The following is an 18,222-nucleotide window of genomic DNA, read 5'->3' on the forward strand; positions in this document are numbered from 1 at the left end:
ACCTAAATAATTACCATTAATACTAAAGAACCAGTATTAATCCCGATACTAATATAAGATATACAAAAACTACACTCAGCCCATTCCATCAGCAGAAGCCGTGCACTCCCTGCAGGGACAGCAAATGTGGGACCCTGCAAGTGCTGTGGATTCGGGAGGAAGGGAAGGGCTCAGGGCTCTGGCACCGGTGCAAGGAGTTCTCTGGACCACCGCCATCAAGGGAGAGAGAAACTCCTCAGCAAACTTTCTAATTTGTATAAAATGCCATGTTCATGATATGAAATAATCCTGTTGGCCAGCCTGGATCAAGTGTCCGGGTCTCGCTCCTCCTCATCCCTGCTCCTGGTGAGCTCAAAAACACTGAGATCTTGAATCCCACATCCCGTAGCTGGTTATAAAGATTTTCACGGATTCAGACACTAGAGTCTTCCAAAAGTGGAGTTCTCCCCAGCATTAGAAGAGAAGTAAGTTTTGTGTCTCTCAACCCAGGACACAGATACACTCTGCTGCACAAAACCAAACAGCATTTAATGTTGTTGCCAAATATAACTTCCAGCCATCTTCCGAGCTGTTTCTCATTAGCTGTCCTAGCTGTGTCACTGTGGCTGATGGGAACTGGCCTTCACAACCTGCTCTGTAAACACGCTTTCCAGAGCTCAGCTTGGACAGTGGTTATGGCTCCGCTGTTGCGAGTCTCCTGGGCTGGGTCTGGGTCCGTCCCTGGGAAAGGATTACAAACCAGAAGGCTCATATCATCACTGTTTGTTTATGGTGGTTTCGGGAAAAGCGGGAGCAGCGTTACAGCTCAGATCTTTCCATTGAAGCCTGCAGATCCTCTGTAGAGAACCTGTCTCCTTCGCACTGCAGTAGCACTGATCTTAGTCCAGAAACAAGTCGGGGTTTTTTGGCTGCGCTTTGGAAAAATTCATTCAGTCTATTGGCATTTTGCAAAGGAAAAACAAAAGTATCTTAAGAGCCTGAGGTTTGAGGAGTTGGCTGTTGCACACTGGGTGGAATTCTGAATGGAAAAATCCTGTGGATTTCTGCTATGCAGAGCTATAGTTGTCCAGACCGATTGTGTACTACCTTGTGTCAATTAAGTAGTACCTAAAAACTAAGGATGGTTGCCACTAAATGCTCCTATTCAGTTGTATTCCATAGGTTCAAGATGCCCGTAACCTATGACAGAAATAAATGTGGATGCTGAATTGCTTCTATGAATTTCCCTTAGCAAAGCTTTCAGAGTTTTATTAGCTACCTATTTCACAAGTGCTTTGGATAATTTTAATAATATGATTTAAAAAAAAAAAGCCATGCTCTCATAAGCCAGGAGGTTGTAAAACAGTTGCAAAATGAAAGCTGGTTTAGGGTGAGTACAGGAGATGCTCAGGCAGCTGAACCATGTCATGGCACAGCTGAAGAAGGCTGTAGTATTTTGTTGAAGGTGCCTGTTGAGTCCATGCTTGTAAAAGGAGGGGAAATATAGAAGCAGAAGAAATGTGAGAAGTTTAGGGACACAAAGAAAGAAAAAGCTTGAATGCTATTGTGTATCCTGGCTCTAATTTGGTCAAACCTGTGCTGGAGAGATGCTGCAGACGTCTGAAAGGAACCTGCAAATATTCATCATCGTGCCAGGATTAAACGGTGTGCGGGGTCCCTGGCTGCAGCATCCAAGGGCACTGGGCTCTCTCCTGAAACCCTCCATCCCTGCCTGTGGGTGGAGGAGGTTAACTTCTGCTGTGGCCAAGCTGGCAGAGAGAGCGCTGCCTTGCGCTGCCTGTTGGGCTTTGGGCAGCGCAGCAAGAATGCCCGTCTTTGAATCTTTCCAGCACAACGTTGTAAAATTCAGTTTCTCTTGGAGCTGGAGTGCTGTACGCTATGCATTTTTGTTTGGCTGGTGGAAATTCCCGAGAGTGACTGGGGCATCAAGCGCTTTATGTTGTTTCGTCATTTAGGAGAGATTTGCTTCCTAGTGATTGCTTATTTACTTATTTAAATTAAATTCAAATAGTGGTTTTAGACACTGAGGCTGCCTGAGCCTGTGTTTTGTGAAAGCCCGCTGATGCAATAATCTGCATTTATGAAAAGCTGAGGATCCCATCTGAAAGTGTACACTAAGTTTTGCAAGGAGCCTGGCTGGGAGGAGATGCCCTTGTCCTTCCTGCCAGGTTATCTGTGCTGGGATCAGAGTGGGGAATCACAGGAAGGTGCAGGGGAGCAGCATTATTCTCCTTCTGTTATCCATATGGAGATGGCCATTACGGGTCCCACGGGGAGGATGACTGAAGCACTGCTGTTAGCCCGGTCATGTTGGCATGAAATGCTGGGGGAAGGCCTTAATGCAAAACCCCTGACCAGACATGTGTCCCCTTCCAGAGACGCACTTGATGCTGCCAGTGTGCTTTACAATCGAGTTGATGAGGGCGTTCACCGGCTGGTGATGCTGTCGAACAAACGCATCCAGGAACTGGAGCTGGTGATGGAGTTCGAGAAAGTGGAAGAATGTTTTAAGGAGGTAAGGCCTGATTGTCAGTTCCAGTGACTGCCTGCTGCCACCCTCTGACTATATATCCTACAGCAGGTATCGGACCTATTGGTCTCTCGTATGAAGGTGTAGAATGATGCCTGTAGACCCTTAAAAAGAACACCCGAACAACTGAACATTAGAATCTGAGATATGTTTTCAGATGTGCTGAGAACCAAGGCGCTGTTTGCCTGGTATGTCTTGATGCCAAGTATAGAAGCATAGAATCATGGAATGGTTTGGGTTAGAATGGCCCTTAAAGATCATCTAGTTCCACCCCCCTGCCCTGGGCAGGGACACCTCCCACCAGACCACGTTGCTCCAAGCCCCGTCCAGCCTGGCCTTGAACCCCTCCAGGGATGGGGCAGCCCCAGCTTCTCTGGGCAACCTGGGCCAGGGGCTCACCACCCTCCCAGCAAACAATTTCTTCCCAATATCTCACCTAAATCTCCCCTCTTCCAGTTTAAACCCCTTCCCCCTCATCCCATGGCTCCCCTCCCTGCTCCAGAGTCCCTCCCCAGCTTTCCTGGAGCCCCTTTAGGGCCTGGCAGGGGCTGGAAGGTCTCCCCGGAGCCTTCTCTTCTCCAGGCTGAAGCCCCCCAGCTCTCTCAGCCTGTCCTCCCAGCAGAGGGGCTCCAGCCCTCGGATCATCTTTGTGGCCTCCTCTGGCCCCGCTCCAACAGCTCCGTGTCCTTCTGCTGTTGGTGGCCCTAGCGCTGGAGGCAGCGCTGCAAGGGGGTCTCACAGAGCGGAGGGACAGATTAAGTTAAGTAAAAGTCTCCTGCCTGGTCTCTAGGTGTGGATCAGTCAAACCCCATAAACATCTGCCATGTTTTTCCATACGTAAAGACCACAGTGTAGTGGCTCATTGGTAAGCAGTACGCTGGGAGGTGGGGTGTCTTTTCACATCGTTTAGCAAAAGTACCCTCCCAGCAAGGCTGCTGAGGAGCCATTCTTCATGCTTCAACTTGAGAAGCAGGAGAGCGATGGCAACGAGCTGATGATGAGTCCGGGTGTCCCCTCTGGGCTGTGGATCCTGCAGGGTTTGCCTACACCCTGCTGCTGAATGAGCCCCACACTGCCTACCCCAGGCTGGCTGCCCACTCTGTTGTTTAGATTCCTGTGCAGTGCTCAGGTCTCTGCTCTCTGATAAGGCCCGGGCACACCCTGTCCCCTCTGGGTGCAGCCCCAGGCACGCTCCTGCTGCCTCTGGGTGCAGCCCTTTATACAGTCTTCAGGCAGAACAGCCATGCTCAATCCCCCCACCCCCCTGTGCCTCTGTGGGAGCTTAAACTTCCCTTCATGCGGTGCTTGTTGAAGCTCTTTACAGCCGTGGGATGACTGGAGCAAACAGGCACTGGTTTTCAGAAAGACTTTTGAAACCTCTAAAAAAGTCATAAAGTTGCTCAGGCTGCCTGAGTGTCCTACGAAGTCGGATCAGGTCTTTCAGTGTTGCAGATCCCAAATGTTGAGTCCTGCATGTCCCTAAGCCTAAACTTGACTTCAAAATTATGGAGTCGCATAGTTTCCTCTGCTGTAATTCGTCAACAATGAGAGGTTTCATGTATCGCTTATTACCCTGTGTGTGTGAAGGGTGTTTGGAGCTCACCTTAGGAACCTGCATCCTTAAAGATCAGTACTAGGACCAGTTTGACCATTGCTCTTCTAGGATTCTGGGCTCTTTGCCTCTGGAGAGAACTGGATTAACAGAGGAGGCTGTAGCCTACCTGTTATTTTCGCAGGCCAAGGTGGATCCAGGAGTTTTAATGACTTCCCATTTGGAGGTAGACACTCGGGCGCCATGCACCGTGTGTTCAGGACAAGAAGTGTGATGCAAGAACCTAGTAAAGACTCCCTTAAACACACAGGTTCCTAATACCAAACAGAAATCATTTCTGATCATGCCCAAAAGGCACAAAGGCAGGCTCTGCAACCTGTCCCTGCTTTAAGCTGAACTTTTTTTGATTGAATTGAGCAAAACTGCCTGCTCCCAGCTTACTTTGCTTACAGATCGCCAGTGATGGCAGCAGCTATGCCTGGTTTTAAGCCTGCCTAGGAGCTCTAGGCAGCAGCAGTGTGTCCCTCTGCAGTATGGTCACAACCTGGGAACCTACCCCCATGTCCTCCTCTTGCCCATGGGTTTGTTCCATGAGTACAGACCCTCTCGTGGTCCAGAAGACAAGGAGTTTGTCCCTGACTCTGGGGTTGAGTTGGGATATGGATTTAGATGATACAGGAAAACAGGATGCACGGGCATTAGGAAACGTTTGGTCTGTCCCTTCCCCCAGGCGCAGCTACGCCTGAAGCGTTGCAGACAAGTTTACTAGCCTGTTTTTCAAACCCCCTGTTGATGGAGATGCAGTGTTATCCTGTTTGGCCTCCGGTGTCTGCTTTGCTTTTAGGACACTCTTGTTAGTTTTCTACCCCTGTTTAAGGATATAAGCTTATAACTGCAGCTGTAGCTGGGCTGTGTTGAGGAACCTGCAGTTACTGCACGGCTTTGTGGAGAGCTGCCTTCAGAAAACCAGTAACTGAGAGTTTCAGAGAACCATGAAACACTGCAGATGGGGAGAATCCGCCAGTGCGTTCACACTGATGGAGTTCATGTCCTGCCAGTCAGAAAAGGGAAGTGGTGTAGGAAACCTGGCAGCAGGGAGATTTTATCCCACTTGGGGGTAGCAATAATAGGAATATCAGGCCAGCCTGCAGGTTGCAGGGATCGCATTAGACCATGGCTCACCCGAAACAGAGCCCAAGCAGCTACTTGCCCTGTTTATGGCTAAGGCTAGTGAGCAATAGCAGAGCTTTGCAATTACTCAGTAACCTGAAGTGGAAAAACTCCCAGCAGGAGGTTCAGGCTGAAATGCCAGGATGGGGGGAGAAGTGTACATGCACATTCTTTCCAGTAATGAAGTGACCAGCGTTATGAGAACCATTCCTTGCTCTTTCCACATAAAGGCCTACCTTGGTGAGTAGCACAGAGTGACTAATAGTGGAGCTTTTCCTTTTTCTCCTAGGTCAGCAGTTGGATTGAGAATGTTGGCAGAAAACGGCTAAAGGAAATGATCAACCTGGATGATTCTTTGGAGATGCTGCTTCAAGCACAGAAGCAGTTCAGGGAGTTTGATCTTGTTGCCAGTGTAAGTGTTGTCTGATTGGAAAAACGTACTCTCCAGAGCCTCAGTTGGTAGCTTATGTGCCTTGTATGTGCTCAGCCAAACCCATGATGCTATGATGGCATTGGTAGAGGGTTCATCACCAAGGTGTGCATCGTTTCTTCACACTGCTGAGCTTCTCTGCTCTCCTTTTGTAGACGAAGCTGCCAGCTCAGCCCTTCAGTAGATGGGATTTGCCAATCTTGAGGAAAATAACTACTGTGATGAAAGATGGATTTTTTGTTAATCCCTTGATGTGCTTGTAGCACTGTCTTTTTTTGATCCTAATTGACCTGTGGCCTTACTGTATAGGCCTTTACAAGCTGCTGGGTGGCTCTTGTAGATCATAACAGAGGTCAGGACGCTCCTGAGTTCTGCTGTAAACAAGTACACCCCTGCTTATGTGATTTGAACCTTAAAAAACAGTCTAATTAGTACTAGTTGTTGATGACCTTGAAGACTATCTACTGTTCATGTCAGGTCTCTATACTCATATGCAATTGCATTTTGCTTTCAGGATTATTGCAGAAGGGGGCAGGAAGCACTAAAGAAGATGGATCGATGGGAAGACTTCTCTGTGGATGTGCAGTCTTACAGGGTAAAGCTGCAGAGCTACAGAGATCAACTGGAGGAGTTCTGCAATCAACTGGATGAAAACAGGCACCGAATCTGTGAGACGGTCAGGCTGTACGAATTCTTTGACAAGGTAAGACATCAGCTGCAGAGAGGAGAGTGTAAAAAGCTTGCTTGGACTCACTCCAGCAGGTTGTTTATGAAAGGTGTGAAATATAGTGCGTGCACCAACAGGGGGCTGGATCTATGGCCTGCAAAAGCCCCTTCACGCACATGTGTCTGGAGTCATTTTTTTTCAAGTCAATATGTGGAAGAAGGGGTGGGTGTGTATTCAGGAAAGTCTGTGTCTCTTAAGAATAGAGGTCTTCTGCTGTCTGAGCTGTACCTTGCAGACCCCTCTTGTGGCTGCAGTGGACAGAATAATCATGGCAGCACTGGCCAAAAGATTGGCTACTTGTGTCCAGTCTTGGCCACCAGGGTTGTCAGGTAGACAAGCAGCATTTTGTTCGTACGGTGTCCTTACACCCTGGTAAAGTCAGCCTGTTAGGAATAGTGCCCTGCTGCTCAGCCCTAAACATAGCCCAGCTCCTCTCTTGAGGAGGCCCTGTGTGAGGAAATGGAGCACCAGAATGGGGTACTGGGCAGTGTGGCTGAGGGACCTAAGGGGACTGGGTTGGCCCAGGCATCTGCGAAGCAGGAGAAGAGGATGCGTGTGGTGACAGTGCTGAGTGCCTGGCCTTCTCACCTCTTTGCTTTAATGCAAGTGCACCCATTCAGCAGACCTGCAGTTGGATTTGGTGTCCTTTAATTTCTAAAGTTGCAGATGAATAAACTATAGGATTTTCTAAGTGCATTTTAAAATACAGCTTTGGCAAGCACAGAAGGCCAGGGAGCCTGGTCTCCATTTATTCCACACTTGTACAAACATTGGGTATTGAAGTTCTCAAATTCCAGAAAGAATAGACACTAAATGTTAAGCTGTACCAGATGTAGGTGCCACTTAGTTGCTGTCTCTGAGCTGCCTTGGCAGCCAGAAGTGCTCAGAGGAGGGGAGAGGAAATTCAGCTAAACACGAAAATGTGGAGAAGCATCCTGTGTAAGGGAGGAAAGTGGAGAAGGCAGCCCAGAACATTGCTGTCGGGACATGGGAGGATTGAGTCTGGCGATGCTCGGCAGGTCTGCTCTAGCTCATGTGTGCAGTTTGCTGTGCAGGTGCAGGACCCTCTTCCTGTGGGAATGTGTCATTATGTTTTTTCCCCAGGGGAGCGACGAGTGCCCTCTGTGCCGTAGGAGAACGGCAAGAACCTGTGCTCTGCTCACTCACTGAGCACAGATGTTCAGGGGCTGCTCTGGTCCTTGAACACCCCTTGCCATCATGGGGATCCTGGGCAGGATGCGATTTGTCATATTTCCTCAGATAAGCTGAGGGACACAAAGGTGCCAAGCCGTGCTCGATATCTTGGCAAGTCTGTGGCCAAGCCAAGCATCGGTCCTGCATGAACCTACCCAGCCACAGTTGGAGATCTCTGGAGCACAGATGTGGAATCTAATGGCTGCTCTGTTTTCTGTTCAAGGCATGGAAACCACATCATGGTAGTAGCTCTTGGGCTGCCAGGGTGGTCGGACATGACTCAACAGCAATGGATGTCCTTCCGCAGCTTCAAAGCCTTTCAAAGCCTGGGCCGTTCTTAGGGGCACAAATGTTACACAGACCCCAAGGAAGGCCCATTTCTTTTCTTTTTCATAGCACCCCTCATACGCCGTCTTTTTGGTGGATGATATTTGAGGATGCAGTCCTTGGTGGCGGCAGCAGCGAGAGCATCTCTCTTGGTTGTGTCTTTTGTGCCATGTAGCCCCAGTGAAAACTGAGTGATCGTGGCACAGCGTGGTTGCACACTGCTTTGGTGTAGAGGAGAGGCATCTCGCTTAGTGAGGGAGGAGGATTTTGATCTCACTGGTTTCAGTAGAACTATAAACAGTGCTGGTGGTGTAAATATAACACCTGTGTATTGCGAACCGGTGGCCAACCGAAACCAGGGGTGTAGAGGGGATACATCCCGCAGCTGTAGGATGAGCGCAGAAATCGCTGCGCAGCACGAAAGTTCTTTCAGTGCTGATTGCTTTGATTTTGATCTCCAGAGTGCTTTCTGCCTTCCCAAAGCAAAGTCAGTGGTGTGGTCTGGGAGGTGGGGGAAAGCAGATTTTATCTAAACTGATTTCACTCTCTTCTGATGCTGAGCTGCTTTGACCTTCCTGTACTGATCTTGTCAGTGCTTGCCTAACCCCCTTCTCTCTTCCCTAATGTCTGAGGGCATTAACAGCAGGAGTCTAAACTAAGCAATGTCCTTGATTTTCCTTCTTGTAAAGAGCCTGTAGCATGCCAGACCCCAGGATTTGGGGAAGGAGCCTGAGGATGCGTAAGCAATGTACGCTATGGTAATGAGCTGGCAAGCTCCACTCTCTCCAAACATCTCAGCATGCGCCAAGGGAGTGGAGCGCCCACCACGGGGATCATGGTATTCATCCCTCGCGTACCTTGCTGCCTACTGGGAATAGGAGGCTCTGTTCTCCTGGTCCTTCTTCTGCATGTGGTGGACTTATTTCTTAGGGTGCTGCCTGTGGCTGCCAGACAGGCCACAGGACAGGACAGCACAACCCTATATGGTCCATCAATACACCGTACTCTGTTTTTCAGTGCTTGGCGGCTCCTGATGGCCTGTCAGAGCTCTCCGTGAGGAGGCAGGCTGAGCTGGGCCAGACCGCATGGAGCTTGCACATGGGCTGGCAGGGTTCCCTCCCCAAAGCCATGACTGGTGCCAAGCTGGATGTTTCTATTTGTCCCCACTTCCTTTGCGGCAGGAGCTCTTGGTGCCTGATGAGGGCTGGATGGTGGCTCGGCTGAGGCAGGAGGAGTGGTGAAGGAAGCTGCCTTCCCCGTCTATGACTGCGGGCAGGGGATTGTTTTTCAGTAGTACAAACTCAGCGCGGGCATACTCGGGGACCTGCCATCTTCCTGTGGCCTCAAGCCTGGTCTGGCTGCTGTTCCTTGTTTACTCAGTTCCAAGACTGTGTTGGGATCTGGCATCAGACAGTGCTTTGGGGGAGAACTGGGAAGCTGAGCAAGCAAGGGTGTATGTTGTACCAAAAGCACTCATGTCTGCTTTGTTCTGGGGTGCCTGCAAGGGTGGTCACCGCTGCCCTTCTCTCCTGCTGCCTGTCCTAACCTCGCAGTAATGCTGCCATAGACACACCACCATTACCAGGAAGAGCTAGAGAAGTCTCCCTCTCCTTACTTACCCTGTTAGCCTTCACTTTCTTTCCTCTCTTGAGCTTTCTCTGGGTGAAATTATTTCCCAGGTCACTCTTACATCCCCAGGTCTCTACGTGCTCTTGGCTTTATTTACCATGAGGGTTGGACGAGATGATCTCTGAAGGTCCCTTCCAACCCCTACCATTCTGTGAAGAGCGAAGTGCCCAGCTCCCTGTGTCCATGGGCTTGAAATGGCCTCTGTCAGAGCTGTGTGCTCTGTCAGCACTGCAGCCACCTAACTTGCAGTGGCATGTCCAATGAGCCGCCACACGCAGCACGATTTCTGCCAGCCCTGGGATGACGGCTAGTCCTGCAGAAGGTCAGTAGCGAAGGCGTGTGATACTTGCTGGCAAAAGTCACTCTGTTGGAAGAAGGCACTGACCCAACCAGAAAGGACAGAGTCCCATCACACTGGCTCAGCACCTCCATACCCTGCGGTGCTGGGGTGCCCAGAGCCTCCCAGCTGAACTGCCTCTGTCATTACAGGATGGCCTGAGGCGGCCCCAGGGGCTTTTTCCTGCTTGTCAGGATGTTGTGCAAGACACTGCTTCTTTTGGTGCTCAGGGAAAGTATGGGCATTGCTCTGCCCAGCCCTGGGAGCCTCTTGCAGCCTGGGCCCTTGCCTTGTGTTTGTGTTCTGCGGGAACCTGTTCAGAGTCCCACTGCTCAGGATTGCTGGGGTGAGAAACAGTCGTGTTTCCCTTGTTGGGATTTCTTTGGGCTCTGCTCCATGAGCCATTCCTTCAGTGGTGTTCTCTGTCTGCCACCCTTGGAATCCTTCCCCTCAAAGGACCCCTGGTCATTAGCCTGTGTTGATTCTGGTTCCTCTGATTCCTGATCTCCAGCCATCCCTGGCTTCTTTCTGCTGCCCACAAGGAGCTGCTGCCTCTGAGCTCTGTTGGAGTGGGCAGAGTCTTGCCCAACCCCTCTCCACCTGTGTTGACATCTCTCCTGGTGTGGGTTACCTGTGCTCACGTGTGGGTCTGCCCCCACAGCCGGTTCGCCTCTGCTCTCCTCCTCCTCAACCACTTTGTTCTTTGTGGCTTAGAAAACAAAGCCTTTGGCAAGTGAAGGAGGTGCCTGCCCTTCCTGGGGGAGGGCCAGCTGGCCTGCATTTGATTATGGCAGCGCCTCCTCATCCCTCCCCATTGTCCTTGCTGCTGTAGGAATGCCAGCCTTTTTACGCTCCATCTCCTGAACAAGTGTTGCTGCCTCTGGGGCCCAAAGAGGGGCTGGGGCCCTTCTTCCCATCCCTCCAGGCCCTGCTGGCAGGAGAGTCTCTCTGCACATCTCCATGCACCTTCATCTGCGTCGCATCCACCCCATCCTGTCTCCGGCAGCCGACAGCCACAGCGAACCCTCTTGTAAGTACCAAGTATCCGGCACTCTGGCTTATGTGTGAGTTGTATTGAGATTGTTTGGAAACAATGTAGAGAAGGCTTTTCACTCGGTTGCTTGTGTGCGTCTGTATGCATCCAGCATGAATCAGAGTGCTTTGTGTGCATCTTTTGTGTGCTCAGACAGAGCCCTGGGAGCTCTGTGCATCTTTGCGTGGTCCCTCCGAACGCCAGGGCTGCGCTGGCTGTAACACAGCAGTGCCCGTCCCTTGTTCTCTTTATTAGAGGATTTTTTCATTATCATTTCAGTGGACATAATTTAACTGCAGCTAGAAGTTGTTGCTGGGATCGCATGCCTTCAGACTAGCTGGATGTACACACAGAGCAGGTGGTACCTTCCCATCTGCTGGGACTTCTTTCTGTTAAAGGTTGTGGACAGCCCAAGAGGGGGCTGCTCTCTGAGCCTGCCCTAGAGTTTATTGGGCTCCTGTCCTGTGAGTGCCTGGGACCCGCTGGCACAGTGTTCGCAAGCTTCGAGAGGTGGATCTGATCCCAGATGTGACAGCAGAAATCCAGAGCATGACAAATTAACTGACTTCCAGATGTCATTATCTCCCACTTGTCCCCAAAAGATTCAGAACAGTGACCTGCTGGTATCTTGTTTTCTGCTCTGCTTGGTTTTTGATGATGTACCAGATATCATGTTGCAGATGATGGTTTTGAGGAAAAAAAGAAATAGTCCCCTTCAGGCAATAAATTGCTGATGTTTCTTTTTGCTTAGCCTTTGAGGAAAGAAGTGTTTTGAATGGGAAGCTGGAAAGGATCCTGGTGGCTGTGACCTAAAAGTGCGATTTTTCTATCGCAGTTTGTTTGGCGCAGTTTGTTTGGCGCAGTTTGAGAGTTAATTTTACTGAAAGGACGTTACAATTCTCTGCTCTGGGAATGTGCTTGGAGGAGATTTGGAGAGTAGAACTTAGCACCAAAGTAGAAAATGAGGCATTTGATGTGTCCTTACTGGAGCATACTTAACTATGAACAGAGATGCAGGTCACCGTGCCGCGATGCTTGTCTCTTGCTAGCACTCCTGCGCAGGTCAGAACACGGCTTTGCCCCCCAGCACCTCTGAGCAAATGAGGTTTTTGCTGTGCCTTATAATAAAGTCTCTGGGAGAGATTTAGCACGCACTGTTCTCTCTCTGCCTCTGCGCAGAGATCAGCTTTACTTTTCTGGGCATGGGCTGTGCAACATTCCCAAATAACAGCTTTCATTTGGTTACTGGGGCAAGTTCTCAAGATGATGAAGGAAGAGCCGAGTAGCACAACAGAAAGGAATATACGCTGTGCCTTCCTGATGCTGTAAAACTGTGCTGGGGGAAGCCACTGTTCTCTGGCTTCAACATTGTCTGACAGCAGCTGTCTCATCGCTCTTTCTCTCTTCTCCCTCTCCTTCGTCAGTTAGGCTTGCAAAACCATGCCCCCGGACAGACAGCTAGTCTGATTTGCTCTCCCCTTTCAGGGGTGTCCTTTTTCATGCGCAGCCTGAAGCAGCTGGGGGAGCGAGCCTAGAGGTTGGAAAATTGATCCTCTGGCAGAGTTCGTGCAAGGTTAATGCATGAAATCTCTCCCTTCTCCTTCCCTACAGGTTTTTGCTGGAGAAATCTTCTTGCAAGGTAAATAAGTCTCTAATATTTACTTTCCCATCAAAGGGTATTCGTGTATCAGAAAGTTTCTGCTTTGCCTCAGAGTTTGAGATAGCCCTCTTGCACAAACAAAGTCTTGACTGTTTACATCTGGTCTGCTCTCCCGTATTTTTCTGTCTTGCAAAATTAGTTATTTGGAAACTGTTCTGTTTTATGACTTCTCCAGTAATTCGCTGCTACATCTACTGGTGCCCAGGCTGTTTTCTTTTGTGTTTCATCGATGACTCTATTGCCAAATTGGCATTACAGCAGTGCCCCTAGCTCCCAGCAAGCTCTCTGACAGCAGATGAATGGTAAGTGGTACCTTTCTGGTTGCACAACGAAGGTGTGAGACTGGTGTGTAAGTTTGTCCCTTGGTGTTACAGGGCAGCAGTGAATTAATTAGGGGTTTTCATGTGCTAAATTCAAGCACAATTTGCAGTTGAAGGTGAGAGGTTCTTGGGTTGAGATGCTTTTGATTACCTCCCCCAGCACCTCAGGCTCTGCTTCAGCACAGCACGGGGGTCTGTGTGATGTGTTTGTTGTGTTTGCAGGGGGGAAAAGCCTTCACCTCCCTGTCTGGGGTCCTTCTCCCTCTAACTGTGCTGGCTGAATCCTCCTCCTCGCTGGAGGGCATGGCAGGAAGGAGAAGCTGAGGGGTACGACACCAGGCCAGTGCATGGCATCTTTCTGGGATGCCGCTCACCCCTCAACTGCCTTCCCTGATCCCAGGACTGCCAGCACGTTCTGCCACTGCTGTTTTTGCAGGGGGGACAATGCCTGATGTGTTGAAAGCGTCTGCTGCCTTCATTCTTGATCACCAGAACACCTCTGAGTAAATGTTCCTCTGAGCCCTTGGCTGCCCATGAGCATAAACCGACAGTTGTCTGAATGTCTGGGCTCCCCCTTCTCTGAGTCGAGTGGGATCAAGTCTCCTGTAGGATCACAGCACCAGCAGCCAGTCGCTAATGGCAGGGAAGCAGCATTTCCTCCCAGCCGATTTAGGGATTTCCCAGCTCATGTTGCAGCTGAGCTGCAAGGGGAGTGCATTGCACTTGAGGTGTAAGATCTGATGCTGAGGGGTCTTTCCTCAGCCTTGTGCACGTGTGCAAAGTGTTGGGTTTGGGTGGTTTTTTCCCCACTCTGAGCTTGTGATAGGAGCTGTGCAAGGTGACAGATTTTCTGAATGTTTGTGTGCTGGCATCCATCTGGATACTCGGATCGTCCTGGAGGCTGGAATTCTCTTTAGTCACGGGAGTTAAATAGATCTGTTCAAGCAATCTGGACATGAAGCTCCCCTCAGCGTACAGATGGAGCTGAAGCTCACAATGGCTTCCATCTGCATATCAAAGCCGTGGACATATGGACAGGGTTCTCCCCAGCACCCGCTGCCTCCGACCAGGCTCCTTTGGCTGCTCCACAGGGCCTCACATCCTATGAGTATATCTTAATGTGCTCTTAAACTGGGGGGGCTATTTCTAGCCTTTTCAGACGCTCTGAAGAACAGAGGTCCAACAGACACGCTGGGTGTCTGGGTTCAGTTTCCACTCCCCACCTCCCAGGGCACAAGCACCCACAGTGCAGTGCAGAGAGATCCCAGCACGTCACTGAATAATTCAGCAGAGTTTGGCTCAGCTTGTCACCGGGGGAAGGTTGTGAATTGAAGACTACAGAGAAAGCATCCACGCTTCCCCATCCAGGCCCAAGGGCATACTGGTGGTTTCGCAATCCCCAGCTGGGCATGGAGGACCTCATTAAAAGGGAGCCAGCGCAGAGCAGACAGGAGACACCTACCCCAATCCAGTCTGTCCTCACTGGCCTGCGGTGCACTGTTAGAACAGGGTATTTGTACAGCGTAATGATGTGGCTGTCGGGACAGATGTAAAAGTGAAGCGTGCAAAAAAACCTCTGGAGGTGCCATCAAGCTCTGAACAGAGTGATTTGTTGCCGTTGTGCAAGTTGCCAGCTTTGGTGACTCACTCATCTTGCTGTGGCTTGATCTTGCATCTGGCTGGTAATGTGAGGTTCTAAGAAGCCAGAAAACGTGCTGCCTTCCTCCTCCTCCTCTAGGCAGTAGTCATACATCCACAAATACATATGCTCACTCCTTCATGCCTTCTGCTTCCTCAGCCAGCAATGAGTTACACTCAACATGTGTAACTTCTTTCAAGTCAAACTTCAGGTGGTTTCGTGACATATACTGCTGTAGGCTGTAGCCAAAGGAAGGACCTGATTCCAGTTGTCAGGAGCAGCCGGAGAGAAGGACAGTGGCCAAAGCAGACTTCGGCATGCAGTTTGGGTTTGTGACTGGTAAAGCATCAGAAAGGAGGGAGGATAATACTCACCAAAGCAGCGAAAACAGCATCTGCTCTCATTCTGGTAAGAAGGGGTGGTGAGCAGAATTTCATTGACAAAAAAAGCTTTGTGATGAGTGCACAAAGCTGATGAAAGGATGGGCAGTGCCTCAAATGTGAGGAGGCTGGTTTGCAGCAAAGGCAAAAGGTTCTGATTTTACTGGGAGCAAACTCAACCCCTGGTCCTCCGGGCTCAGGAGCTTTTAAATGTTGAAAAAATCCCCTTGGTGGGACAGAAAAATAGGGGGAGAAAAATCAGTACAGAATGTACCAGGGGTGCAAAGACGTGAGCGACTGTGGAGCAAAAAGGAAAAACTGAGGGGAAAACTGCACATTGGTGGCTGTTGGAAGGTTTCCTGCAGCTGCAGAGCAGTGGAAGCTGCGGGTGGGGAGGAGCGCAGAGAGGGACAAATCTCAGACGGAAGTCATTTTATACATACATACACATATAAATATATACCTGTGTGTGTCTTATATACGTAGGTGTGTGTCTGTATATAGATACATAGTGAAACTGGCCCAGGCTGCTCTGTGGAAGCTCTGAATTGTACTGAAGCAGGGGTTATTGTGCCTTGCTGTGATTCATCGGTTGAGTCAGCCTGCTCCTAATGGAGCTACCTTAGGTGTTGCTTGGCAGTTGCAGCAGTTCTGGAAAAGAAGGGCAAGCACGCGTCCCGCACGCCAGCTCCAGCACAACCAGCTACATTTGCCCTTTGGGTCCTCGTGCTGTCGTCAAGAGAGCAGAAATCGTGTGCAATCCTATTTTATCCAATTATATTCTCCTGTAATTAGACTTTCCTGGACTTGTCAAGCCTGGCTGCCCAGAGGGAAAACGAAGGGATTTTTTTTTTTGAGCTCTGTTCATGTTCACCCAGAGCGCTGCTGCAAAAGGATTTCCAAGCACGTTGCTCTAATGAGCGCCTTTGATGGCTGTGGCGTGCCGAGACCAACCCTGACCGGTGTTGCTTCCCTGACCCCTTGTTCTTCTCCCCTGCCCAGCTGTGGGTATCTACCTGTTCTCCTGCCTTACACTTAAATCCAAGGAGTTTGTAGCCTGCGCTTGTCGCTCCTCCTTTGCCCTCCCACAGTGTTTGTACAGCATCTGGCACTCGGTAACAGGCAGAAATGCAAATACAGGACTTACCGTTTGCTTTCCTTAGCAGCTAATTTTAGGCAAACTGGTGATTTTAGTGGTCTTCCCTCCCTTGGAGAGAGGAGGGGAGGCTCTGTGAGCTACAAAGCAACTGAGAAAGGGTTTAGCTTTTTATTTCAACGGAGTGAGTCCTTTCCTTGGTGTTTAAAGCTGAGCTTTTACCAGCTACGTCCCATGTAGGACACGGTTTTGATTACTTTGGTTTCTGCTGCTAATGAATCCCAGGCAGGGCTTCAGATGCAGTTTGAAATAATCAAATACTACAGGGTAGGGAAGAGAGTAACAGCAAACCTCGTAGAGACGAGATGACTCCTAACTTGGTGGCTTTGCTGAAATGCTTGTGCTCTGAAATTATGTGGTTTCTTGTGCATCTAAGTGTGGCTGTGTGCTCGTAGAGACGCAAATCTTGCTAGAAGTGAGCAGGGGCTTTGGCTTTTAGAGGTGCCGTGTCTAGGAGGGATCACTGTTTTCTCCAAAGCTCTTGTGTGTCAGTGGTGGCTTGCTTTGAATTTTGCTTGAACTTGGGGTCGGTTGGGATGTTTTCTCTCCCTGTTTTTTTGCCCTTTGTGAAAGATCTGGCATGTGCCCAGTCGGAGTGTTCTCCACACACTTCAGTAGTTCTCGTGTGAAGCGCGGCCCCTTCCCCCTCCGCCTTGTCTCTGGTTACCAGGGCTCCTCAATCTGGCATTTAGGCTAGCAGCATTTGCTTGTGAATAGCCAGAGCTGAGATGATGCGCTGAAGCAGTGGCCCTGCCTTGGTCCAGCCACAGGGGATGGTAATGTACAACACAGAGCTGGGCGCAGCCAGGATATGGACCCCCTCTGTACTGATGTGAAGGTAGGATGAGGTCTATTTTTAACCAATTAATCGACTTATCAGGGAGACATCTGCAGGTCCTGAAGTGCTACTAGTAGTCCATGGGTGCTACTAGTATGGGTGGGTGGGAGCCTGAGGAAAGCCCAAAGCAGATCCAAGCGAGGGGTGAGTTGACCACTTTCTGCTATAGCCGCTTGGTCTCCGAGTTAGCAGAGAAACAGGCCAGCTGACAGCTCTTCTGACAGTAAGGTTTTAGCCTGGATAATTTTGCTTTCAATATATTTTGATGTAACGTGGCTTTTTAATTGTGGTCCTTCTGAACTGTCGGCATACAAGGCAGTCTCCAGCCACAGGTCCCTGCTAATAGTGTGCGTGTAGCAGCCTGTGACAAGGGACACGTCAGTGTTGGGAGCAGCAGTCAGTTCTCAAAGCAGCCTTAAAGCCGCGTTGGACTTTAGAGGGAATAAGCCCAAATGGGATTCTGTGATGAGAGGAGCACACCTGGGAGCAGGCATTTTTGTGCAAGAGAGCAGCATTTACTTTGAACTTGTGTTCTGGTAAGTGCCCTGTCACTCTTTGCTCTTGTGCTGGGAGTGCTGCGACCAGCGTCTCTGCTTTGCAGGGTTCAGGGCCAAGACCTCAGGCTGCTGGTAGAGCCGGGCGGCTGTGGGAGTCAGTGCCTGTATTGGCACCATGTGTAGCTTTTGGGAAGTGCTTGGCTCTGCTCACGACGGTACCTGTGTTGCTTTGACCTTTTCTGGCTGCACCAGTTCTGTCTCCTTTGCTGCAAGCCAACCTCGTCTTGCTCTTCGAACTCACAGCTGAAGTTAAGGGCACTTGAAGTGGTGGTGAGAGGAGGTCTTGTTAAATGGGGAGTTGTGCAGTTGTTTCTTGCCACAGAGATATGCGATTAATTGTGTCTCACTAACAAACAGCAGAGCAGAGCACAGCTTGCGTACAGGAGCTGCACGCAAGCTGGATCAGGGCTTGTTTGATTATGTCGGTTTCTTTTTCCCTGCCCTTGGCGATGTTCCCAGCCGTTGTGCTGTTCCCTCTCTCTGCATTGTAGAAAGCGAGGGAATTGGGGGCTTGCAGTCCTGGGACATCGCCACAGAAGGATGGGGGATTGGTCTGTCATGTTGCCATGCTTCAATCATCATACTCACAGCTATATCGTATCCTTGCCTGTATTGTTGCTCCCATCAGGATCAGTCTTGGCTTTTCATCACCCCTATCTCAGCTCCCCTGTGCAGTCACTTTGGATTCAGAAGAGAACCTTCTAGCAGCAGTTAGTCACCCACCTAGGTGCATTTTTCTTCTG

At 50.0% G+C, this 18,222-nt stretch overlaps 1 protein-coding gene across 6 annotated transcripts in view; it reads left to right on the forward strand.

Annotated features, from left to right (window-relative positions):
• Positions 1-18,222, forward strand: part of PLEKHG4 (pleckstrin homology and RhoGEF domain containing G4) — a 92,191-nt gene that overhangs the window by 58,774 nt on the left and 15,195 nt on the right. For all 6 annotated transcript variants that reach the window (XM_074583348.1, XM_074583350.1, XM_074583349.1 and 3 more), the window contains exons 11-13: positions 2,377-2,515; positions 5,542-5,664; positions 6,197-6,385. In XM_074583348.1, the coding sequence (XP_074439449.1) occupies positions 2,377-2,515; positions 5,542-5,664; positions 6,197-6,385 (451 nt within the window). The remainder of the gene's footprint in view (positions 1-2,376; positions 2,516-5,541; positions 5,665-6,196; positions 6,386-18,222) is intronic.

The sequence above is a fragment of the Larus michahellis genome, chromosome 4, assembly GCF_964199755.1.
Source record: "Larus michahellis chromosome 4, bLarMic1.1, whole genome shotgun sequence".
In the NCBI taxonomy this organism is placed as follows: Eukaryota; Metazoa; Chordata; class Aves; order Charadriiformes; family Laridae; genus Larus; species Larus michahellis.